The following is a 27,871-nucleotide window of genomic DNA, read 5'->3' on the forward strand; positions in this document are numbered from 1 at the left end:
GCTAGGGAAATGGCATTTATTACCATTTAGTGAAACCTCAGTCATGACACCCTTCAGATGTGTGTATCAGGGGCCCCATAGCTTGGCATATGATTGTGTATATCTTGGGGCAGTTGAGATAAAGGGAGTAGACTTACAGGATCCTCGAGGTTGGGATAATGTTAAGCTAAGGGTCTCTTTTGCCCCCAGCAAAGTGACATCATGGAGGCAGCTGAGGTCCTAGAGGGAGGTCACTCTGCCGGTCTCAAGGACTTGTCAGGGGGCTATAGGCAGTAAGGGAATTTAATTTTTCACTTGCCTTAGTTTCCCACATCACCATGGCAGGCACCAAACCCTTGTCCTTTGTTCTCAGGTAGCCAGGAGTGTCTGAAGAATATCACACATCCTCCACCTCGGGGGCTGCAGTGCCAACCTGTATTTTGCCCTCTGCTTGCCCCACACTCCCTCATCACTTTCTATATGAAATTTTGTAGATCTTTAAGTTAAATTTCTGAAGGTACTCATTTTTCATGTATTCAAAATACCATATTTTATTTTCATACAGTATTGGTTCCACAGTATGTGTCCAATAAATAATTATTGACTGATTAAATCATGCATAAGAAAAGGACAAATGGGAACTTTCTGTCACAGTTTTTGTCTTCCTGCCTTTTAAGACATGATAAACTTTCACCATTTTCAAGCTTTCTCCAAAATTAAAGTTTATAAAAAAACATAAAGCATGAGCAAAATACTTTGAGAATTAGACAATTTACTTAAAAAAAAACAATGAAAGATAGCAACTGAAATTTCATTTATAGCTGATTCTATCATATTTGGCATCAGGGAATATGGATGGATTCCTGTAATTAAAGAATATATTCTTACATAAAAAAACTTTGAAAATTATTGAGGCTGGTTCTCAGGAATTTCATAGAAATAAATTACCTTTCTTAAACATTTGTTAGTAAGAGTTTAGATTGTATACACATATATGTAATCTATCTATATGTAATCCTCATAATTATTCAGGGTATATCATATTTTCATTATATATGAGAAAACTGAGGCTCAAATTGGATAAATAACCTAATCAATTTAAGCTCCTGTTAACACAAGGGCAATTCAAAGCTAGTCACACCTCATTTTAAGTTCTGAACTTAGAATCTTTTGAATAAATGATTAAAATAGTTGCTCATGAAACCAGTGAAGACAGATTCAATTCCCAGTTTTCTCAAGAGTTGTCTGACTGTTAGCAACATGCTTCTTAAGCTCCACAAATTAACATGTACTCATCCAAGAGGACTTAATGTGATACCAGCCTTTTATGTTTATTTTGAAGTATGAAGTGGATAATACACATAAAGAACATTTAGCATTGAACTTGGTGCTTAGGCAGTGAATGTTCATTGAATTATTCTGAACCCAAAATTCAAATTCTATTATCTTTTTGTCTAACCAGTGTTTGAGTTAGTGGGTATGTTGGAACTAGAAACAGGTTATCTCAGAGGGTACACAAGTTCTCATCACTGCAGCTCATTCCTTTTCTGTCTCATACTAATGCCAGTATAAGAGAGAGCAACAAACAGAGTCAGTTCTGGGGTAGAAAAGAGCAACAGTAAGGAGAAAACTTAGTCGATTAATAAAGGCTCTGGATTGCTCACATATCAGGTTTCCTAATTTTATTTATGTCTACATTTCATTTCTAAAAACTCAAACCTACAGAAATACTGGAAGAGTAACAATTGCACAATCACTTCAATCATACATATCGTTCACCTGAACTGACCAAGTATAAATCTTTGCCGCATTCCCTTCTGTCTCTCTCTATCTCTCACTCTCTCCCCCAGCCCCACCTTTTTCCCTCTCTCCCCTCTTACCACACACACCCATACCCACACCTGCACACGTGCCATGCATTGAAACAGATGGGTGGTTATGTTATAACTTGGACTGCATTTTGGAGAGAGATATTTATGGCACTCAAAATATTGCTTAAAATACACACTCGAGTCGCCTGGGTGGATCTGTCAGTTAAGCATCTGACTCTTGGTTTCAGCTCAGGTCCTGATCTCGCCGTTTGTGAGCTCAAACCCCACATTGGGCTCTGTGCTGGCAGTACAGAGCCTGCTTGGGATTCTCTCTCTCTCCCTCTCCCTCTCCCTCTGCCACTGCCCCACTTGTGCTGCCTCTTTTCTCTCTCAAAATAAATAAATAAAATTTAAAAATGTTTACAAAAAATATCCACACTCAATTTCAAGCTCAGCTTGCTATGAAATGGAGGAGTGGAAGAAAGAAAAAAGGCAGAGTTAGGAAACTTTGACCATCCCATTTAGAGTTCACCATTTGACTTCACTCTTAGGATTCAGTCATGAGTACATACTAAAAGAATACATTGGAAGTAAATGGAAGGAGTAGATTAATAATCCAGACAAGGGAACTGAAGCCTTAGGATATATGAGATAAATTGTTAAAAAGTCTCAAATGGAATGATTTAGCAATAAGTGAAATCATCTCTTTAATTAACCTCATGGTGATGGAAACAGTCAATACATTAGAACGTGACAACTAGTGAAACTACATATGGTAAAATTTATTACCTTAAAAATATGTGGTAATACCTAAGCTTCCTGATATAATTTGTACTAGCAGTATTCGACTCAGGAAAATTTAAGTTGGAAAAATAATAGGTTAAAAAAAACCCTCTTGAAATGTTTAATCTCATGTGTATGTCCAGAAACAACTTGATGGATAAATGGTACGTTCATTGTTAAGTTTATACATAAAAGATGTGTTGCAGAGGAAATAAAATTAAGAAGAATGGGAAATGATGAAGATTACTTAACTGCACTTCATAGAAAATTGTCAAGGAAATAATTCATTTAATGGAGTATACTCCATAAGATTTTATGTGACAAAATTAATCAATGTTGAGATTATGTTTTGATTATGTTATGATTATGTCCTTGGGGTTAAAACAGAAAGTCCAAAGCATCCTCTGGGTCATAGTGATAGTGTTAAAATACCCAGTATAAGAAACACATGCTTTGTGTAATTTTAGTGTAGATACATTTCTCATTTCTTCAGATAGACAAAATCTTTGTATACTTTGCAAAATTATACATATGTATATCAAAAAGAACTTTTATATATGCTTGCCAGCAGTTTTCAGAGAGCAAATTGCATTGCAGTTGAACTAGGGCAAACATACTGAGAATGCTTTTTGGTCCCTTATAAAATTTGATATCTCTCAAATATTTCACCAACTTTTAAAAATTTGCAAATTAATAAACATAAAAAACAATACATTCTCTTGAAAATTAATTCTGTGATAGGCAGAATTAACAAACTGAAAATGTTTAAAATCAAACCTTTGATTCTTAAATTATAAATCTATATTTGCACGTTTATTACAAAGTGTTTTTAGAAACTCTACTGAAAGATAATTATAGATCATATTCTCTGACATCTCTTCATGAATATATTGCCGTGCCGCATTTGGGTTTAGTTATTTTTTTTCCAAATATAGGGACTACTTTGTACAAGTAAGTTTGAATCTCCTTGTTCACTTTCTGAGATGCCACACTTTGTAAGATGTCCGATAAACACAAAACTGAGCAAAGCTAATCTGGGGAGGAATGAAATCCAAGTTCTATTTCTTATTAACACTCTTTCTAAACACTTTTGTTAAACGACTAGTGAATGCTTTTTTGCTATCAACTATATATTCATTTAAACAAGGATTTACATATTTTGGTAAATAAGAGAGATAAATAGAGAAAGGGAAGAAAGAAGACAGGGAGGGAGGGAGGAAATCAGGTGAATAGGTGGATACAAGGGGGAAAGAAAGGTCAATGTCATCTCTTATTCTTATTAAGTTTTTCATTTTTAGAACCTAAGACAGTTCCTAAAATACTTACTGTTTTTTGTGACATGTTTTTGGAAAGCAGTACATGCAGACTTGCATAATTAGATGATATCCCCTCTTTCCCCATGGAATATTCCTCCTCTTGAGTGTGTAGCTAGTTTTTGGGACTTGTATCATGCTTGGTGTTCTCTGAACTTCCAGCGACTAGGACTTGGTAGCTGTTGTTAATTTTGAAAAATCCCCAACCATCATGACTTCAACGATTTCTTTTATTCATTTTCCTCTCTGTTCTCCTTCTGGTATTTCTGGTAGACATCTGTTGCAACATTTATAATTGCCCACAGTTCTTAGATATTCTGAGGGTTTGTGGGTTTTTTAGTTTTTCATTCTTTTTTTCTCTTTGTGTTTTGGTTTGGAAAACTTTTACTGATATTTCTTGTAGTTCACTTATTCTTTCCTCAGCTATATTCAGTCCACAGGTGAGTCCATCAAAAGAATTTTCATTTGTATTACAATGGTTTTTCTTTCTAGCATTTTCTTTTGATCATCTCTTACAAATTCATTTTTTTCTGCTTACATTAATAATGTGTTTTTTTATGTTGTCTGCTTTCTTTTTTTTTCCATTAGGGCCCTCAGCACATTAATCATAGTAATTTTAAATTTCCAGTCTGATAATCCCAAAATATTTGCCATGTTTGAGTATGGTTCCCTTGCTTGTTTTTGTCTCTGAAGACTGCTTATCAACATGCTTTGTATTTTTGTTGTTGTTGTTGAACCACTGATGAGGTTTATCAGTTACAAGGAATTGAGGTAACTAGATTTTAGGGTGAGGTTTATCTAGCAAGGAGCTAAACTGTGTTTACTGTTGACCACCTTTGTTTCCTGTAGCTATGGTGTCAGAAGGTAACATTTTCTCTATTGACTTTGATCTCCCCTGCTGTCTTTGGTTTTCCATAGAGACTCTTTCTCAAGTAGAGCCTGAGTCTGCATATTCTATCAGGTATAATGCCCTGCTGTTTTACAGGGCCCAACTGATAATATGAAAGTCCTTGCTTGCTAATTCCATCATCTTTGTAATTTATGAATCTGTTTCTGTTGACTTCTTTTTCTCCTAGTCATGATTCTCATTTTTATGCTTTTTAGGTTATCTGGTAATTTAGCTTGAATTATAGACATAATGTTTTGTTGTTATATGCCATATTGTGGTGCATATTTAAAATACTAGATTTTATTGACAGCTACTAGATTTTATTGATAAGCTACTATAAATCTGCTTGATCTTTCTGTGGCTTATTATGAAGCCTAGCTAGCTATAGAGTAGACTTTAGTCTCAGGCTAGTTAACTAGTAAGATGCATGCCCCTACTGAATGCTCCAGTGTTTATTAAATTTCTCTTCTATAGCTTGGAGGAAATCTGCTGTCTTACAGCCCTGTTTGAGTTCTGAAAATTGTTGTATGCTCAGTCCCATGTGATACACTTGTGCACTTTCTTTTCATTAATCCCATCCTCTCTGATACTCTGTTGTACAATCCAGTCGCTTTGGCCTCATGTGTCTCCTGAACTCAGTGAAACAGTAATGCCCTATTTAGGTTCCCCTTCCTGATTCTTTCCTCTGGAAAGGGCCTGTCGATAGAAAAACCAAGATACCAAAGGCTTGCTTCATGTATTTCCCCTCCTTCAGGGATCACAGTTTTGTGCTGTCCATTGTTCTGTTTCTGGGATCAGGTTTTTTCCTCATGTAATTGTCCAGGTTTTCATTTGTTTCCAGCAGGAGGGTAAATAAAGTCCCAGTGATTTGAACATAGCTAGAAGCCAGGTATTGTTTTTAATGCTAATTGTGAAGGTGAATGCAGTGAAGTTTAGAGAAATTAAGTGTCTAAATCAACGTAAATTTAACTCTGGAATTGAAATGTAAATTTCACTGATTCTGACTTCAAAACTCACACTCATAGCCATTTGATATTTACATTAAATTATCTTTTAATATATGAATTTATTCCCTGTGGGTAGAGGCAGTTAGCCCCAATTCTATAAATGTTTTCCTCACAAAGTCTTGAAAAATTTCAGTAAAATATTTAAAAGATTTTGTCTGAGGAATGGAATTATAGATGTATTTCCCATTTAGAGTCTCTGTAATTACTAACATTTCAGCAACAAGTGAGCCTTATCTTTATATATTAAAAATTAAAAAATAAATAAAAAGATAACCTTTTTTAAAATTCAGGCGATTTTTAATAAGAGGCAAGAAGTGTTTCCAAAAATGAATCAGGTCCACTGAGGAGCATTCCCCCCATGGGTTTGTATGAGATGATGGCAGTATCTACCATTTATAAAAATCTGGGATAGATGATTAGAGATGGAACAGAAAACACAGTTTCAGTGACAGAAACCCATGTGGGAGACTGCTGCCATCAGGCAGGCAGGGTGACTAGAGAGTGAGGTCTAGGGAAAGCTGACTCGAGTGTTGACTCATAGAATCTGACCATCCTAAAACACCATAGACTAGCATGAATATAGAGTTAAGACAGAACTTGAGATACCTGCTTGAACTTTAATTGCTAAGATTTTGGGGATGTGTAACTCACTTTCCATGTTGGGGTTTCAGAACTGACGTGATCACAGCTTTCAAGTCTCAGCTTTGTCTCATTTGTTCAACATGGCAGACTCTTAATTACCTAAGCTGCAAATTAACTATATTGTGAAACATCCTAAGAAACTCTGTTTGTAGGTGCTATGCAAATGTAGTATGATTGACGGATAGATTTTAGTGTCTCCTTTTAGGAAAATATAGGCCTTTGCTCTTAGTGAAGAAATTAAACTGATATCCCTCATAACCCTAATACTTCTCTTAGAAACAACCGAACACATTTTCCTCCTTCTTCTTCTTTTTTAACCTTAATTTAGAAACATTGCTGTTAGTGCTCAGAAATGTAAATAAAATTAGTAGCAGCACTGAATGTTCTATGTGTTCTGAAGCCTTCACACAGGACTATATTTATGTAGACATGTATATCTTATTTATTTTTTTCTAATTTATGAAGGAAAAGATACCCAGCTTGGCTATTAATGTTAAGCAATAAATCTGAAGTTTCAACAAGATGTTTTTAGGTATTCCAGAAATTTCAGATGACAGAGAAGCTATCTACTGTTTACTTTTTTCTCTTACACATATGGATATCATTGTAAATTATACCAAAGAAAGGTCACTATGGTACCTCAGGAGGACAATGGCATTTTCAAATCAAACTAGGTGCGTTTACATTTTTTAGGCCTTTAACAATTGCTTTAAAAGAAATCAAAGAAGTATCGTAAAATTTTCCTAATTGCATGACTTGTAAGTAAGTTGGCTTTTTTTCCCCCTCATTGAATTGAGTAGCTGGAGAGCAGAATATTATTATTCCATGTATGTTTTGTCCCATTTGCCCCACACTGAGACCTAGTCTTGAGGTGCTTGTTAATTGCTTTGCATGTTATTGTGATACTATGTTGTTTGAGGTAAATTGAAAATTCTGGTAAATTCTATGGTAAACTTCATAAACTACCCCCCCCCCCTTTGCTGTGCATGCAAATCTGAGAACTGACAAATATTCAAGCCAATCTTTCAAAAATTGAAGGGCATTAATCCTCAACAAGCACACATATACATGCACTCACCCTAGGACTGAATGACTTATTAGTGGATTCACTAACATTTCAAGACAACATTGCTTTCTGGAAAAAGTGTAGACTTTGAAATCAAAAAGATCAGTGTTTAAGTTCTAAATTCCCCTGTGAATAGCTGGACTACTCTGATGAGTTCACTTATCTGTAAAACAAAGGCAAAATTAGGTAGAAGATAGATAGATGATAGATGATAGATAGATAGATAGATGAATGATAGAGTAGAATTATTGTAAGGACTAGAAATACTATTAAACTTACCTACTTACATACCAAAGTTCCTGGCCCATAAGAGGTAATCAATAAATACTAACAGTTTTATTAATTATGGTAATTGTCAGTGCTGCTTTAACTGAGGAGGTAAAAAGGAACACACAGGAGAGAAAGGATCTCTGCATTTTATATATGTGTGTGTGTGTGTGTGTGTGTGTGTATACATGTGTATAGACATGTGTAAATATACATGTATAGACATGTGTATATACATGTGCATATATATACACACACACATATATATATAAATATTTATGTGTGTATACATACACATACATTATATATACACATATATACATTTGCATTATATATACACATACACATAACATTATATATTCACATTACATATGCATAAACACATTTTTGTTTGTTAGTTTTGTTTTGTTTTGTTTTGTTTTAATTAAGTAACCTCTACAGCCACTGTGGGGCTTGAACTCATGACCTGAAGATTAAGAATTGCATACTCTACCAACTGAGCCACCCAGGCACCCCATGCATTATATTTTTGTGCTAATATAATCCTCAAGGACTTGCTCAGAATAATACCTTTACCATTTCAAAGTTCTGTGTTCAATAACATGTATAAGGGTTATTGTCATTCCCTCACTCATTTGGCAAATTGAACACAAGTATTTGTTAACTCAACAAATATGCTTTGAATGCCACATTCAATCATTAATTCCTTTATTCTTTCATTTATTTAGTCAGCCAGTCAGAAGGAATTCTACAAGCCACAGACACCAGGCTAGGCTCCAGGGAAATAAAGAAAATTACATGAAAGCCCTGTGGAGTTTGCAGGCTGCTGAAAATAGAATGGGTGTAACAACACATGATGACACATTTTTCTTGGGATCTGCTCTTTACTTACAAATTTTTGGTGAAGAAAGAGTCAAGGATACTCACTCTGGGAGTCTGACTGATTATCTTTTCCTCAGGCTGCCCTTTGTTCAATTGAGATTAGAGGGAGTCACTCTCAATTCCTTTGGTAGAGCTAATTTTAGGCTGTTGTTTAAGGGGTCCTTTGTATTTCTGGAAAATAGGAGGTTCTTGCTTCTTTTTTTCTTCTTTCACCAATATTTCCTTTGATTAATAGACTTTTGAATAACAGTTTTAGAACAGAAAAACTGAGCAGATAGAACAGTGAAATCCCATATAACCCCACCCATTTTCCCCTATTACTAACATTTTGCATTAATATGGCATATCTGTTTCAATTAATGAACCAAGACTTTTATTCACTGGAGTCCATGCTTCAAATTTGCTTGGTTTTTGTCTAATGTCTTTTTTTTCTTAATTCCAAGATTCCATATAGGGTACCATTTTACATTGATATTTTTTGGTCTCCCTATTCTTCTTTGCTGTAACAGTGTCTCAGACTTGCCTTGTTTTTGATGACCTTGACAGTTCTGAGGAGCAACGGTCATTGTCATTGTAGGATTACCCTCTGTTGGAATTTGTCTAATACTTTCCTCATATTGAGACTGAGGTTATGGGTTTTGGGGAAGAACACCAAGTCAAAGTGCCATTTCACCACATCGTATCACTGTTACTATTCCACAATGACTTATAACTGCTGATGTTGGCCTTCATCACTTGGCTGATGGAGTTTTTGTTAAGATTCTGCACTGTAAATGTACTTATTTTTCTCTCTTTCCATATTGACTGTTTGGAAGGAGGTCAGTATACACACACTATCCATATTTTAATGAATAGGTAGTTGTGCTTCACCTCCTTTAAGGTACTGAATCCTTATACTTTATTTGGCATTCCTCTGCATGGGAGATTTGTCATATTTCCCTGCCCATTTATTCATTTATTTCTATCAGTATTGATCAGTGAATATTTATTTTATACTTTGGGTTATAACCCTATACTACTTTTATATACTATGTTGTTCATGTGTACATACATTATTTTGTAAAATGTTTTCTAAAAATCTTAAAACCATAAAGTATGAATGTATCTGCAGGTCCTTAAACGCCTTCTTTACTCTCATTTGTGATGACAGGAGGACATTTGAATGTGTACTTTCATCCAGCCTCCTCCTGGTAGACACTATATTTCTTTTTGTTTTGTTACCACTTTTGTTGCCACAAATAATGATGTAAGGAATACTCTTGTGGCTGTATTTTACCCATGCCCATGAGAACTTCCTCAGTATATTTTCAGAAAATTAGAATTATTGGATAAAAGGAACCTAAAAAGCTAAGTATTCTGAAATGTGTTGCCCTGTTCTCCTGAAGAGTACTTGTAAAGGGGCCATTTTCACAGACCAGGGACCCAGCCTACAAGTTGGGTCTCTTTTGATCTTACGTGCATACTCTGAATCCAGTGTCAAACACTCCTTTCATTTTTTTCCCCAAAAACCATAAAGTGGAGTTTAACAGTGCTGTTTCTAAAATTAAACTAATTTGAAGGCTCTAAAACTCATCCAAGAAGAATATATGTGCTTCTGGAAGCAACTCGTCATCTTCCCATCTCAGTCTATCACCACCTGTCCTAGGAGACCTACATTTCTTACTTTTTAAATAGTTGGCACCTGCATGAGAGAGATATCAAATCCACAATGGTATTGAACTGAAGGAAAAGAAGTTACTTGCTTCCTTTTTTCCAGCTGACCTTGAAACCATTCTCTACAACCTTTATTGCAATCTGGAGGTATCTCAATATGTTAAAAAAAACAAACAAACAATTCTATCATTTCATCTTCTGAACCTTGGACAAAAGGAACTCTATCCACTGGTTAGATAAAGAAAATTTTCCAAGCACATCCTAATACATCCTAATTTGATAACCTGTTTTGTATCTGGTTAGTTGATGCAGGAGAAGGAAAACATGATGGTTTAGAGCTCAGTCTCTATGAAAAGACACACTTTGGTTCAAATACCTTTTTATTTTAAGTTTACAGTGTGATACTGGATATGTTATCCAGCCTTTTTCTGCCCCAGTCTCCTTGTGTACTTCTGTACTGGGGATAACAGTAATCCTGTGTCAAACAGTATGGTTATAATGGTTTCACTGAGGCACTTAACACAGTGCCAGGCATATAATATGTGTTCAATACATATTGCATATATTAATGATAGGATGATGATATATTAGCATACCATATGTAATGTTTCCTTTATGTCTTTATATGAAAGCATATGGTTACGATCAGAGCTAAAATCAAGCCCTATAAATTTGACGGAACATAGGCTTCCACAACCTCACATACCTTAACTGAAGTGTCATTTTCTTTACTTTAGAGCAGCATAATGTTCACACAATCAGAGAAGTATTTATTTAGGGTTAATATTATGTATTGACAAAACATTATGGACAAGCTGTTAATTAACTTCCAAATGCAGTATCATTTTCACCTTGGAATGCTGGTCTCCAGTTTATGTTTCACGTGCAAATTAGTACTTATTTTACTTTAGTTAAAAAGAATAGAAAATGGCAATAAAATTCTTAGGGAATCTTTAAATAATAGAGCCTTCTTGTCCCTATGTGATGACGATCATGGTGATAAGGAAATTTAGTAAACCCTGTTTGTGGTTCAAACTTTGTATTTCACAGTGGATTCTCGTATTTCCTTATTTGATCTTCTCAAGAAGCCTTTTATGTACCCATTGTTATCTCTAGTTATACGAGAAAGCGGAGGCTCAGAGAATTGGGCAATTTGCATTCAGTCACATAAAACCTGCCTGTGTCCTTTTACCCTACATGCAAGTACCACTCTGTTACCATTGCTATTATGACTAAACCGTTTGTAGTTTTTCAGTTGGCTGCAGCAACTGTACTGTCAAATACCAGATGAATACACGCATACCATAAAATTTTTCCCTCGGAGAAACCTGGCATAGACACTGACCAGTAGAACAGGATCATGACTGCGTTTAGATCACTGAAAACAAAAAAGTTTTCCTTTTTCTGTAACACTGAGATTGCTTTTCTACAGAACTCATGAACATATCCACATTGTATCCCCATAGGACAATCTTACATTCCAAGCTCTTTGTATGAATATTTCAAGTTGGGGAAATGAAAGTAGCTAGCTGAACAGTCTGAAAATTTAACAAAGGCACTCTTTGCTGGTTTTGTTATTCTGCTTCACTGTCTTCGATTAAAAATGGCCACTGACAGGATTTTCTGAAATGAGGTTCAAGTTAAGAATAATCCCAAATATAAGCATCTTAGGAAACTGGTTCTCTGTACCAGTTTCTAGTTAAAAACTTAGGATAGCCTGGATTTAAGCTGTGGATAATGAGGTTTAAGAAATCCACGGGAGGGGCGCCTGGGTGGCTCAGTCGGTTGGGCGGCCGACTTCGGCTCAGGTCATGATCTCACGGTCCGTGAGTTCGAGCCCCGCGTCGGGCTCTGTGCTGACAGCTCAGAGCCTGGAGCCTGTTTCGGATTCTGTGTCTCCCTCTCTCTCTGACCCTCCCCCGTTCATGCTCTGTCTCTCTCTGTCTCAAAAATAAATAAACGTTAAAAAAAAATTAAAAAAAAAAAAAAAAAAAAAAAAAGAAATCCACGGGAGAAATATAAACTTTCTCAAATAGCACTAGTAATGAAAATTCTATTTATGGGCTAATAGTATAGAATTGAAGCACAATTTCTAGTAGTGTGTGAAGAGCTTTAATTTAACTTCCAATTCAGGTTGGAACGAGGCCAGATGGTTAACAAATGTATACTCCGTCTTCAGATAAAATTAATAGGATGCTCTCTCAGTAAAAGCATAATGACGAGAGAGAATGGAGTAAAAGTCCTTATTTATGGCAATGCTTATTTAAGAAGCACAAAACCAGAGGGGCAGAGGAACAAAGAAAGAGAGAAAAAACTTTGCTGTTATTATTTGGTAGTATTTCATTAGTGTGAAATTTCAGGAAACTTGATTTAGCAAATAGTAACCAAATCAGAAAAGGCTTTTGCAATGCTCCTTTTGAAATACAAGACTCGTGAGCGCATCACCTATGGTCTGAGGAAACTTTGGATAAGAGAGTTGCTTCAGATTGGTTTTATTTATTGAGCTTTATATCCAAGCTAAATTTCTACATTGTATTTGGGAAGACTTTAAAAAAAAAGAAGACAAGGAGGGATTGAAGCTAAAAGCAAAATGTTGCCAGATATGGCTGATATTTGCCATTAGGATAATGACAGCACCATGTATTTTGACTTCCCTTCTGTAACAGCACAGTTTCAAGAGATTTAACGATAATCTCCATTCTGAAGACCCCTCAAAGATCCCCCTTGCTCCATGGCGTTCTTCATGTATTTATATTTATAAAGTATGCATTTTAAATAGACCACTTATTTTAAACTAGGATGAACTGCCAGTGAATATTGCATCACTAACATCACCGACATGGACAAACTAGGTAGATCCTAGGGAGAATGCTGAATCCACAGAAGTAGTCTACTAGTGTTTATAATTGAATGGGTGGTAACTCAAAGAATTGGAAGGTGAATCACAATAAATTAGCCAGTACTGGAAGTCTAAGTGGAGGAGAATTGGCAGGCAATAATTTAACAGAAATTACCTGTCTCAACGGGAATTCCATTCCAAAAAGGTAATTAGAATTGTTAACAGCTGCCAGCTGAGTATTTAGCTTAGATGACAAATGGAAGCCATCTGTCACAATGCCTGGTACATAGTAAGCACTCAGTTAATGAGTATTAATATTCACAAAAAATGCTCAGGTATCTTACACAGGACCTTGTTTCTCTTTGGAGAACTCTGTATAATTCCTTTCCTCCCTCCCACCATGGTCTTAGATGATTAACCATGTTGGAAAACAAAGGTGGTTCACAGCAAAACATGTAGTATCTCACCTGAGAGATCTCTGCCCTCAGGGTGAGGAAATAAGCATGACCCCTATGATCCGGGACAGTATCCTAGCAGCCTATATATAAAGCACTGAGAAGCAGGAAATTACTTCTAGAGTCATATGGGTATGTTTGTGTACCTGTTTCATTGACAGCGTGGAGATCTATTTTTAATTTACAAATGGTTCATAAATCAATTTATGTTGAATGCATAGTGAATGGAGTCCTTAACAGAGAACAGAAAATAAATAAATAAATAGCAGCTGGGATTTTTCCTTTTGAAATGATAACAATAACATAATAATGATTTTAAATGATTCTCTTAATTTATCATTAACACTCAAATGTAGTGTATAATGTGTGCTAAACAGCATGTTGAACATGGGACATGGATTGTATCATTTAATCCTCACAAAATCCTGTGAATTATGTACTATTATTAATCCCCATTCCACAAATGAGAAAATTCATGTTTATAAGGTGGAACAAAATATAGCTGATAAGGAGCTGATAAGAGCTGTATTCTGCTCTGTACTGCATAAATAGTATTCTATTATGACAGCTTCATTATTATAATTATTATTATTTACATAGCACAGTATGTCTTAGAAAAGTGAGCTTGCATTAACAAACTAGACTCATTACTAAAATAATTTCATTTTTTGTAGATCCCAGTTCTTCCCACCCACTGTCCATTTGGGATGCCTTTAGAAAAGACAGAGGGTGTGAAATCTAAAGCAGTTCATTTAGTGTCTTCATAAGAAGTTTCAGGACAAAATGGGAACTTTTGATTAAAATGCATATGTATTTTTATGTAATCTGTGTTTTGCACTTATTCTCTCTGTCTCTATATATCACATTACCAGTGATAATCAGGAGGATCATGGCATTCACACTTAACAAATCTGAAAAAAAATCTCAGCATTTAATTAGTAACTGTGAATTCTTATAAAACTGTTTGATTTTTCTCCCATTAGTAATTTTAACATGAAATGTAGTCACAAAATACAGTTGATAAGACTTCTTTTTAAAAAAAAAACTTTTAAAATATTTGAGTGATTTTTTTGATAGTGTAGTTGCCATGAGAATTCTAATGTATGGAGTTTAAAATGTAATGTCCACCATATTGTTTTTTTTTTAAGTTTATTTATTTTGAGAGAGAGAGCAATATGCATGAGCAGGAGAGGGGCAGAGAGAGGGGGAGAGAGAGAATCCCAAGCAGACTCTACACTGTCAGCACAGACCATGAGATCATGACCTAGGCCGAAATCAAGAGTCAGACACCTAACCAACTGAGCCACCCAGGATCCACCAGCAATCCACCATTTTGTATAATTCAGTCACACAGCATCTAAATCCAGGCATCAGAATCTATTTGTCATGTCTTTTGTTGGGGCGGAGGGGAGAGGGTTGAAAGCATCAAGAAAACAACTCAAACAAGCTTAAGCCAAAAAAAAGAAAAAGAAATGTATTGACTTACAGAAATGTTCAAAGAGAGATTTGGGGCGGGGGGGGCATCAGGCATGACTTGATCTAGGCGTGTGAAGAATCCCAAGATTCTTGCCTTTGTAGTAGCTTTAGCTTTCAAAGATACTTGCTCCATTTGGTGGGAAGGAAATTGTTGCCTAGAAGTTCCAAGTTTGTATTCTGTCTGAGCAAACCACAGTGAAAAAAACGATTCTCTTTTCGACAGCTCTTCCAAAAACATTCACAGAATTGAGTATTGTTTTCTCTGATTGGTTGTCTTGGTTCTCATAATTGACCAACCCCAGATACTATGGTGCATCTGCTTCTAATGGCAAGACCTTTATCTTGTGCTCTCTCCTGAAGCCAGAGGTCTAATGCTTCCAATTCAAATCAGATGAAGTAAAGTTAGGAGGCTCTTTAAAGGAAAATCAAAATGCAGACAGAAACCAACCAATGACCCAATCAAATATGGATCCACTGCGATTGAGAATTTAGGACTCTAATTCTTATACCCTTCTTCAAAATTGAATAATCTTACGTTAGAAGATTATATTATAATCTCCCTAATTAAATGGTTTGTGGGAGAAGATTTATCACTCCACCCCCAAATGAGGTAAAAAAAAAAAAAAAAAAAAGATGTTCTTTTTTATGTGAGAAACTTATCTCTGTGTTCAGCCTTGTGTCTCTTCTACATTTCTACATCCCTTGCCTTTTGCTATTATTCTGGTGTAAATTAGACCTTGTATGTTCCACAGCCATGGCTTTCCACTAGGATTCTACTGCTTAGTTCTGGTCTTGTATTCCACTGATGTTTAATACTTCAGAATACCATTTCTATGTGTGTCTAATAGCCATACCATACTGAGAATTATTTAAGGCTTCCTTAAAATCGATGTTATAATTAAAGTAGAACAAGGCCAGAGCATATTGGGAATTCTACTAAATTGGTTTTCCAAGAAGCAGACCTTGAAAGGATAATTTTTTGCAAGTGGTTGGTTAGAAGAGTTTTTAGAAAGAACCCATGGGAGAATGAAGAAGTGGGACAGGGAAGGAAGAGTAGCCAAGCAGGGTATGGTATCAAGAAAATGTCATGGAAGTTAAATTTGCCTCAGTCCTGTATGGGAGCTCTGGAGAGACTCACACCTGAGAGATGGCCCACCAGCAGGGGCAGGGAAGATAGAATATTTGTATCACAGCACTTAGTCAGTTGTTGATTGATAGCTGTCCCTGGGGATATGTAAATACCTAGCTGCTTTCACCTCTTTGAAGGGAAAGTTAGCTACAGCAGCTTGAGGGTGGTTGTCACAAACAGATACAGATACTCAATGTTGAGGGTAATAGCACTTCAGAATTTGTGGTGGCTAAGGGATCAGAAGGCACACAATTAGAGTACTGACATTGTCTGCTGCATTACTTCTATTGGAAAGGTATATCTCTATGGATATGCTGTTTCATCCATTAAGGGAAAAAAGCATATCCAGAGAGACTTCGGTGCTATCACTGAGTTCTTCTGTGGAAAGTAGGAATAGTTAGGATGGATGGGACTTGTTCTTTTTACCCCAACTTAATTTGGACACTTAAAATGGCGAGCCACTTGAATAAACATTTTTTTTTTTTTTTAAGGCGGGGGGGGGGGCACCTGGGTGGCTCAGTCAGTTAAGTGTCATGATCTCACCACTCATGGGTTCGAGCCCTGTGTTCAGCTCTGTGCTACTGGTGCCAAGCCTGGATCCTGCTTTGGATTCTCTCTTCTCTCTCTCTCTCTCTCTCTTTCTCTCCCTCCCTCCCTCCCTGCCTCCCTCCCTCTCCCCCACTCACACTCTGTCTTTCTCTGCCTCTCAAAAAATGAATAAACATTAAAAATTAAAAAAAAATGGAGAGCCACTACTGTAAAACCACAAATGCCAAATCCGTGGGTGATCCTACAAAAGCTGTAGGGTCTGTATTGCCTTATGATTAAGTACATAGCTTTTAGGGCAAAGAAACTTGGAAATAAATCCTATTTATGCCCTGTAACTATAGGAAAAGTAAATGAAATGATCTTTGCATGTTTTACCCATACATAATACCAGGCACATAGTTCGTGGTTAATAAGCAGTAGCTATTTATTGTGATATAATTACAATTATTTTTATTAAATGCCAAACTGACTCAGATTTAGATAGTTATGTTAAAAATTGACTTCTGTTTTCATAATCAAAATAAAGAACTATTATATAACTGGGAAATACTGTCTTTACTGATTTTGTTTTGTCTGAATGCTTTAAGTTAAAAGCTTTTTTTAGTTAAATACTCTTCATGTATTGGTCATAAACCTCAGAGGTACACTGTCATAAAAAAATGGGAAAGGATCATGAATTTAGACAAGTATCTGAGCCTCTATTTATTTTTCTCTTTGTAAGTAAATTTTCTTAGAAATTTTTATTACATAGATAATGAATGCTTTTGTAGAAAAATAATGGAAAATAGAGATAAGCAGAAAGAAGAAAATTAAAGGCATTAATATTCCTACTACTCACAGATAATAACTTTTACTGTCTTCACATATGTACAACATATATTTAAAAAATTAGATGATAGGGCATATACTACAAAATTTACCAGACTTGGTGAAGATCTTCCTATATGAATAATTTTTCTTCTAGTACTTCATTTTTATTTGTAGTTTTGTATTCCATAAAATGAATATATATAAGAAAACCAGTTATCTGAGGTTAATTGTTGGTAGGAATATGCCATTCTACTAAAATGTCAACCTAAATTTGTGGTAAGTGGAAAGTCTTTTTAAACAGACAAAAACTAAGTGTATCATAATAATTATTTTTTTGTGTGTTTATAAGAATTCAAGTCACGTTTTTAACTATATACTAATTCTGAGAAGAATAGACAAATCACACACTGACTAGGGGATATGTTTTCTGGCAAATCTATAGGAGCACATGTATGGCTTTCTACGTTGTTTATGTCTTTGATTTGAATGGAAGGGCCATCATTGTTTGCCAATAAAAAATTCCTTGGACTTGATCAATTTTGCTTTATTTGAATCCTCTACTGAGTCACCATCACCAATTTTCTTCAGTTGTTTACTACTCAAATGCCACACCTCGTAGTCAACCACTTTGTATTTCATTAGGTGGTTTCCCCACATTATTTTTGTTAACTTGAAGAAATCCTGTATCTTTGACAAAGTTTACAATTTGGCTTTGCAAAATGATTTACTTTCATTATTATTGTTAATTTAAAAATTTAGAATAGAAACATTTAAATCATCTGGAAATCTATTAGGGAAAGAAGAATGACTTGGCAGTAGGAAAGGAAAGATGTTAATGTAAATAGATTAGGGACTGATCTTACAATCCTGCTATAACTTTACATGTAGCCTGCATTTCTTTATATTATATCTGTAAAAAGTAAGATCTTTCTCACCACGAATTTCTAAATTCATCACTCTTTGTTAGCTCTTCGATTCAGATATTGTAAATATATTTTGCTATTTTAAAAGATATTCATATTAGACTAAAGATATTAGACATAAGGTATTAAGCTAAATCTATAAATAAAGGAACTCCACAAATTCTTTTTTTTTTTTTTTTTTTTTTTTTTTTTTTTTTTTTTTTTTTAGGAACTCCACAAATTCTAATGGTACAATGTAAAGTTATCTTTTACGTTATTTATTTATTTATTTTTGGTTTTCATTTTAGATAGGTTATAAATGAGTACATTCTTTTGAGGATGATGAAACCTATACTCCCAATTTATATAGATCTATTACATAGTACTGGTCCTGCTTGATAGTCTAGTTCATTCATCACAGAGGTCTTCAGTTATGTATTAGTACCAATTTAGCTATAGAGCAAACTGTATTTTAATCTTAAAACCTATAATATATAGAAGAAGCTTGCCTACTCTTAAATGTCACATGCTCGCAAAGAATTTCCTGACCACCATATTTACACTGATAAAATCTTGTTCCTATTTCTGCACTCTGTTTCCTTTTTGCAGTTACTGCAATTTACAAATGTATTATTTTTTATTATTTATTTATTGTATGTTTCTCTGCCGGTCTTTAAGCAACATGAGGGTAGATAATGTATCTATTTTATTCATCGATTTATTTCCTGATAATAGCACAATGATTTGCACATAGCAGGCACTTAAGAAGTATTATAAATTGCTGGATGAGTGAATGGTGAATGCTTGCATGATCTGAAAAGTAGTCATAACATAATAGATTGATTGGAAAATTTTCCTTGAGAGTTATTCTTAAGGACACTCTTAATTTATCCTGCTGTCGTAAAGACTAAATCATCTTCTATTCTAATGAGGTATAACTGTTTAGTCCAGTCCCCGATATTAGTTGGAGGAGGTTGGATGGAAACCCGTTGCCAGGGAAAGTCAAGTACAGCAAATCCCAAGCTATTCTTGAAATCCCGAACTTTCAACAGGAAGATGAAGGCTTCTATGAGTGCATTGCAGGCAACCTTCGAGGAAGAAACCTTGCAAAGGGTCAACTCATTTTCTATGGTAAGCTAATAGAATTTCAAAAAGTATATGAAATTTTGGTAATATCTTTCATAGGAGATAGTGAAGGTCATTAGCATGGTGTGGAAAATGTCATAGGAGAAATAAAGAAGACACATGTGTAGGTTAGGATGCTTAATACACTGATGGGCAGGTGGGCATGACCATTTTTAAAATACGCTTTTAATTCCATCATGGTCTTTACTTGCTATTATTTATTATAATTGCCTTGAAAGTATCAGCAATGTCACATTAAAGCTATAAAAGTTTATAACACAAAGTACCATAGAATTCAATATATTTCCCATAAAACATTCAGCAACAGCTCATGACAATCTTAATTATAATCCTAAGTAGAATTCACAAAAGGAGAGACTGACAGGAGAAATATAATACTGAATGGTAGTTTTCAGTATTTGTTTCTATTTCCCAGATTTTGTCTGTTCATATGTAGGTAATAGAAAAATAATGTTATTACTACACTTAAAATATATGTTGGTCTCAATTACCAGAATCTCAAACGAAAGCAAATATTATGTAAAAATTGGCTTCATGTCTTCTTTTATTCAGGCCAAAATATACAGTTGCATAAAGTTTGCTTCTTTTTTTTTTTTTTTTACAGAAAATAAAACATAAAATATACCCCAGAATTATCAAAATGTTTGGTGCTCTTAAGATATTCTTAACTTATTTTTGCCAAATTTAATATATCAGTACTGGAGAACTTTTTAAGACTGTATTTACACATGACCAAAAATACTTTTCTGTGTGACATGTTTACAAACAATGATAAAGTAATTGGGGAAAATATGTATTTTTTTCATAACTGGAAAAATCTAAGGTATTGTAATTACCTCATAGGAATGGCAATTGAGTATCCTGTGGGGAGAGTAAATTGTGCTTTGATTATATTATTTTCCATTTCCTTTAGAATTTCCTATTTTAACCTTGAATGAAAAGTATTATTTTATATATATAGAATATGATATCCTGCTGATTATTCGTCTACAGTTGTAGCTATATATACAGGTATTTTTTAAAACATTCTTTCACATCTAGCATCCATTGTAAATAAAATAGTAAGGATGTGACTGGGAGTTTTGGGTGGCACCAAGATATTAAAAGCTTTGGCTAGTTTTTAATAGAGATTTCATTTTTCTATTAAGTAGACAAAGATATAGCCCAGTGATTAAACAGGAAATGAAGGTATCTATAAACCAGAAGTCAATAAGAAAGTGCTTTCCGTATAGAAACTGTTAGCTTACACAGCAGATTTTACAAATATTAATTCGTGTCATTCTTAATGATAGTAAGAAGTAGAAATATTTGTCATTAGCTATTTAATGAGTCCAAATGGTCCTTGTGGGATAATAACAGATAATTGGTCAATAAGATAAATATTATACTTCTTATTAACCTATTGATTTACTTGTTATCATGCTCCCAAAGGAGCAGAGTATTGACTCAAGTACCTGAGAATTACATAATACCTGATAATTTTAAGAAAAGAAACGGTTTTATTATATTGCGGTGTTTAAATTCAGAACCCTTTTCTTCTATATTCCATCTTTATTACCTCGAAAAGAAATCTTTAAGTATCATCATTATAGAAAATGATACCATTACAATAATATCATTATAGAAAATGAAACCTATTCAGAGAAGTTAAGTGACTTTCCATAATCACTCAGTAGGGAAAGAAAGAAAATCTAAAATCCAAGCCCATATAGTTGACCTGAAATCCTAGGTCCTTTGTTTCATGCATTTCCTACATTGTTGAAGATTTAAAACTTTGGTGTTTAGAATCTGAAGCATGCAAAGAATTTACGTATTAACAAAATAAATACATTGTAAAGTTATAATTATTGCATTAAACATTAAAACCATATGTATTTCAAACTTTTACAACCTATGTGAATTTTATATGTATTTATTTCTTTTCCCAGGTCAAACATATGTTAAGAAAATTTCTCAACAATCTTCACAGATTATAAAATTTTGCTAATAACATTCAGAAACATGATTCACTTTCATCCATACATCTACTTCATCTAACTCTTGCCTTAATTTGTCCCTCAAAACTGTGATAATCATATTCTGTAACTGGAAGTTGTCCCGATTTCCACAGGTGGTAATCCCAGGCTTAGTTTCTACTACAGTGAGACATCATGATTCCTTCTTCTCAGTGACCAGCTCTCTGAAGGACCTTTTATCTTAGTGGAAGCAGATGTTGCAATGGGAAAACCCTGGAAGTCAGACATACTCGTACAACTTTCAAAGACTCTCAGTCACACTTCTTTCTCCAGCCACTGCTACAGTCACCAGCTCTAGGTTTTGTAGGTATAACCTGATAGAGTCTTGTCTCAGGTGCCACACCAAGTCCCTTGTTTCCTCCTTCGGTTTTCTTTGTTCTCTTAGAGCCTACTCAGCACTTCGGTGCACACAACCTGGGTCTGCTAATATAGAACATCTATACTAACCTTGAATGACGGTGGACAGAAGCCAATGAATAAATACTTCCTCTTCCTTTTCCTCAGTAGGCAGTTGTAAAGACCCCTTAGAAGTTCACAGAGGATCAAGTAACAGTGGCCCATCTTGGTGGCTAACTTAATAACTGACCCTTGCATTGCCTCTTTCCTTCCCTGTAGACTCTTCCTCTTCCTGATGCCTTATCTTTGGGCTGGCATTCCTAACAGGCAAAATGAACACGACCCCTTAACTTAGGCTCTGCTTTCAGGGTTCAAAGTTTGGCTTCTCTGTTTTTTAACTATGTCTTCTCGAGCAGGTTGTCTCACATGTCTGCAAACATCTCTACAAATGACTAGAGGGAGAATTAACTGCAATTACATATCTAGCTTATAAAAGCCTGCAATTTCGAAGGAAATTGCATTCACTCCTACGTATCTGAGGACAGACCTAAATAAAAGAGGGATAAATGATACAGCCAGGCAGCCTCCTGTCATTTTATGAAAGAACATTTAATTTACACCCCACCTGTTTCTATGAATTATAGTAAGGATAATACTACCTGACACCTAAATAACACTTTAACGTTAATTAAACCAGTTGGGTTTTTTTTTGCCTCAGTACAATGTAGAACTTGGTCATATTACAAAATAAGGTTTTGGATAATGGATGCCCAGGATTAAATTTAGGTGCTGAGCTTAAATAAAACTCGAAAGTTCTCATTTCCTATCAAGAGTTTTATGTTGGGGAAAAAAAATTGGACTCTAATCCTCCTAAAATGTGATAAGGCTCATATTTGAATTGTGCTTCAAGCTATTGAATTGTAATTATGTCTGATATAGATAAACTTCCTTTTAGTTAGTTCAAACCAAATATAATCATGGGCCTTTGCTCACAGTGGGTTCTGATTTAGTATACATTTTCTAACTTGACCTATGTACTAATATTTACCATGAAATTATTCTCTGGCCTTGTTCTGCATTTGGACGTTTTCCTACAACTCCCAAGTTGCTATAAAGGGACATCACAATGACAAATGGCAAACATTTATCTTATGCCGAAGGACCACTGATATTTACAAGATTTCTGTTGTTCCACATTGAGGCTTCTACATTTCCCTTCCCTCAATCGTGTGTTTTCAGTACAATTGGACCCAGTTAGCTTTGTCCTTCTGCTTTCTATAGTCCTTGGAATGTTGTGCAATGTTTTGGATAATTGACTTGCCAAGTAGTTGTTCTTATCTGTTTTTGAAACAGCCCCACCAGAATGGGAACAAAAAATCCAAAATACTTACCTGTCTATCTATGACAGTTTGTTTTGGGAATGCAAAGCTAGTGGAAAGCCAAATCCTTGGTACACTTGGTTAAAGAATGGTGAACGCCTCACTCCAGAGGTAAGCAACTATGTTGATATTAAAATTTCACCTATCTCCTAGGGAAATTTTTTTACTACCAGTAACAGCTAATGTTTATGGGATGCTTAGTAGGTGCTAGGAAAGGCAGTATACTCCTCACATACACTAATTTATTTAGTACTTAAATAAGCTCAAAGTAGCTATTAATATTATCCCCATTTTTCAAATGAAAAAATTAAGGGTAGAGAGGACAACTTGCATAAGGTCACACACTACTCAGTGATAGATCCATATTCAGATATCATCATCACCATCACCATCTTAATTAACATCCACTAAACTGTTGTATGAGCCTGGTCCTATGTAAATATTTTTCCATGCGTTTTTTTTTGTATCCTCATGACAATTTTATGAGAGAGATGCTAGTATTATTTCTTCCATAGATGAAGAAAATTGGTTTCAGACAGGTTAGGTCACTTGTCCAAAGTCACACAGTAGCTACTAAATATTAGAATTTGTTTTAAACATAATCTGATTATGGGATCCAAGCTCTTAAACATTAACCACTATCTGGCTTTTACAAAAACTAATGACTCTAAACCCATAGGATGTGGAGAACTGAGGCAATTATCCACATTTTTCAATTTGGAGCATACTTTATTGTACAGTATACTGAAAATGAGACAAAATTGGCTTCCCCCCCCCCCCCATCACATTATCCAAATAATTGTGTTAATTCTCCCTTTTACTTTGCACTTGTAGGCACAGCTTGGGCCACAAAGAACATCTAGTGTTTAGAAGATGAAAATAATGCTCTTCTTTGTTTTGGTTTTAGTGAAATTTTCTTCCTGAATGCCTTTTTGCATAGAACATTTTCTGTTTCTTCCAGCCTACTTTCATTATCTTTAAAGGATGGTAATAGGTATACTGAAATATTTTTTTTTAAATTATATTTGCTCTATTAAGCTATTTCATTATGTGCACTCAAAATTGTATTTCTCTACTCCAAATGGGACTCTGTAACAGATTTGGCTGTTTCAGCATACTATGGTAGGCTTCAGAAAAGGAGAATTTAGCTCCTCCAATTAGAACTACCAAGCCATCACATTTCAGGTCTTTGGGAGACCTTATGATGGAAAGCCAAGGATATTTCTAATCATTATATTCATGTCTAACATTATTATTAGCCCTATTTCCTGAAATAATTGGAAGGCTAGAATCATCCAAATTATTTTATATACCATATAACAGAGTTAACATACATTCTATGCAGACAATGCCAATTTTCAAAGAAATGAGAGAACGTACAATATACTAACTACTAAAATTATAGGAAGGATATTTCTTTTTTTAACTTCAAAAAGCTGCTCAGAATCTGGCAGTATATTAAGCTCCATCTTCATAAACATCAGTTCTCATGCACCAAAATATCATATATTGTAGAAATGTACCAATGTTTAATAGTGTATTCTGGTTAAGAGAGTGCCTACATTAACACACTAACATCTTTATGTGGCTTTTCTTTTATTAGGAAAGAATTCAAATAGAAAACGGGACACTTATCATAACTATGCTGAATGTGTCAGATTCTGGTGTCTACCAGTGTGCTGCAGAAAACAAATATCAGATAATTTATGCAAATGCAGAATTGAGAGTATTAGGTAAGTCATTCATTTATAACCGAAAAATTCAAAATGACGTTTTAGTGAGCTATGATTATACATAGTATCAACCCAAGTTTTCTGTAAATTAGAGATTGCTTTCCATTGAAATAATGGGAAATGTCTAAATTAACTATAAAAAAAAGGCAGGGTGAAAATCATTATTCTGCTTGAGCAATACATTAGTGCTTCCAGAGAAGTCTGCTGTTGAGTACATCCAAGCCAGAACAAGGGTCCTCCAAAGCTGATCGTAGCACATGGGTTGAGTACAACTCAAAATTATCCTTTAGGAGTGTTTCAACTGCTAACAAACAAAAAGTAGGAAAAGAAAATCTCAATTTATAGTGATTTAAGCAGGTATTTATTTTATCTTTTAACAGGAATTTCAGGAGTGGTAACTGAACCACAGCACCGTGATTGATAATATTATCCTTTAAATTTTCCCTCATGCTTGTAGCCTTGAGGGAGTGACTGCTCTAGCTACAGGAATAAAATCCATACTTAAGGGAGAAGGAGAGGGAAGGGACAAAAGTGACCAAATCTATCCCTCTCATTAGAAAATACAAAATTTCTGTGCATCCTTACAGTAAAATCATTTTATGACAATGGCTAGAACCCTGCCACAAGACCACCCAGACCTCAAGGAAAGCTGGGAAGATGAGTCCTTGTAGTGGAAAATTTGGGATAGAAGCAGTTCAAGAATGATATTCTCAGTGGTGTGTGTTACAACAAACAACCCACCAGTCTCTTTTAGCACAAAGTTTTCTTAATGGTAGGAAGAAATGGAATGAGAGAGGAAGGATCAAGCAAAGAGACAAGGTTTCATAAGCTTATGGACAATGGCCATTGATTTGTTTATTCTTCCAATCACTACTATTTATTGAAAAGTTATTGTGTAGTAAGTAGTAAAGATATAATTATCAATACTTAAGTGATCTTTACTTTCATAGAACCTATAGTTTCACTGAGGAAAAAAAGCTAAATTTTAAAATATGATTATTATGGTGAATAACTGAGAAGGTGTTATCAGACTTCATGACAAGCTGAAAATAACCTAAATTGAGGATGTTCTCTTGAAGCCTGAGATCCGTAGAAAAAGCATCCACAAGTCAGTAAAGAGAAGCAATACTTTAAATGCCCAGAAACAAGAGAGCATGGCATATCTCAAGGAATTTCAGCCCACTTAGACTTCAAGCTAGGAGTGAGGATTGGACACATGGCTTCCCACATTCATGAAGCTGGAAAGACTCAGATACATCCAGGCAGTCTAATAATTTCTCACCCACATGAATTAGTATTTGTTCAACATTTATTGAGTGGGGACAAAGTTGAAACTGACATTTAAAAAAAAAAATCTGCTCAGCTTGCCTGCTTCTACCGAAGGCAGAGTATTTCCATTTAGCTGGTTAATGGCTTGCCTGAATAAATCTGACAAAGTGATAGAGTATTTCTGCTTTATTTCAGTGATATTTTATATTTCCCATTTAGGATCATTACCTTGACTGGAAGAGATTTAATGATTTCCCTAATCAGGGTTAAAATCTCTTCTTCTCTCTCTTATGGGACAACCTTCACCCTCTTTGTTGTAAACACGATTTAGAATGTGGCTCTTTGTAACTTGGTTCTTCCCCTGCCCTGATTGCCCTTTGTTATTTCAATGACTAGAACCAAAACAAAAATAAATTACATTTATTGAACACATACTTTGTGCCAGGCACTATGCTAGAGTTCTTTACAGATGTTATCTCATTTAATCTCCTCAGTAAATTTCTGAAGTAATTATCTGTTGTCATCTTCATTTTTCAAATGAAAATAGAACTCCAAGATGCTAAATTGGTAACTTGTCCCAGAACAACCTGAGCAGAATAGCTTGAAAAAAGCTCTGCGTGTTAACCTTAAATCCTGTCTCGTATACTACACCATCAGGTTACCACGTGTTAATTAAGTGACTAACTTAACAATTTGGTTTTAATTTTGTTTTTAGCCTCAGCTCCTGATTTCTCTAAGAATCCTCTTAAAAAAACTTCAGTTGTGCAAGTTGGTGGGGATATCACTATCGAATGCAAACCAACTGCTTTTCCTAGGGCAGCTATCTCCTGGAAAAGAGGAATGGAGAGCCTGAGACAGAGCAAAAGGTAAATAGATCTCTTTTGTTTCATATTTTGAGATATTTTGCCGTATAACGTCTTCCAAATCTAAGTCTTCTAAATCCTCTCCCTTAGGGTAAGCTTGCAACTGGGTACTCACAGATACCAAACACTTTCACATGGCAGCAAAAACTAAAGAATCTTACAAACTTAAGACCTATTTGCATAATTTTGCTGCAACATATTTAGTGCATGCACTTGTAATAGACATATTTTAAAAAATCCTTTAAGACCTTTTTTTCTATATTCAGCTTGCAGCTTCTTCCTGACCCAGCCTGCTGAGAAATCAGTGAGAAGAGCATTACATAAAAGAGAAAGACACTTATACTCACACACCTGGTGTTGTGGTTTTTAAATAGTCACACAGGTGTTCGCCCCATGACAAAATGAATTCTCCACATGAAAAAAAAAAATGTAGAGAGGTTCCTGTAGAGAAAGAAAAGAGGTTTCCTTCTGTTCTAGATGTGATTGAGAAATCCTGGATCAGCACTGGCATGTTTTCTATGAGAGTTTAGACAGAGCAAAACAGGTGTTTTTCTCTACTTAGAATAAATTTTGCTGCATTGTACTATAGAACCTTGTATACCTAGGGATGACTAGGCAATATGTGTGGCTCTATTGGAATGACCCGTGCGTGTTACCGTGTGACCAGATGTGCAGTGG

At 35.0% G+C, this 27,871-nt stretch overlaps 1 protein-coding gene across 1 annotated transcript in view; it reads left to right on the forward strand.

The window, feature by feature from the left end:
- CNTN6 (contactin 6) overlaps positions 1-27,871 on the forward strand; it is a 168,569-nt gene that overhangs the window by 67,130 nt on the left and 73,568 nt on the right. Inside the window, 4 exon segments of the mRNA XM_042927536.1 lie at positions 19,399-19,583; positions 23,303-23,439; positions 24,932-25,061; positions 27,046-27,196. Coding sequence (XP_042783470.1) covers positions 19,399-19,583; positions 23,303-23,439; positions 24,932-25,061; positions 27,046-27,196 — 603 coding nt within the window.

Source organism: Panthera leo, chromosome A2, assembly GCF_018350215.1.
Source record: "Panthera leo isolate Ple1 chromosome A2, P.leo_Ple1_pat1.1, whole genome shotgun sequence".
NCBI classification, from domain to species: domain Eukaryota; kingdom Metazoa; phylum Chordata; class Mammalia; order Carnivora; family Felidae; genus Panthera; species Panthera leo.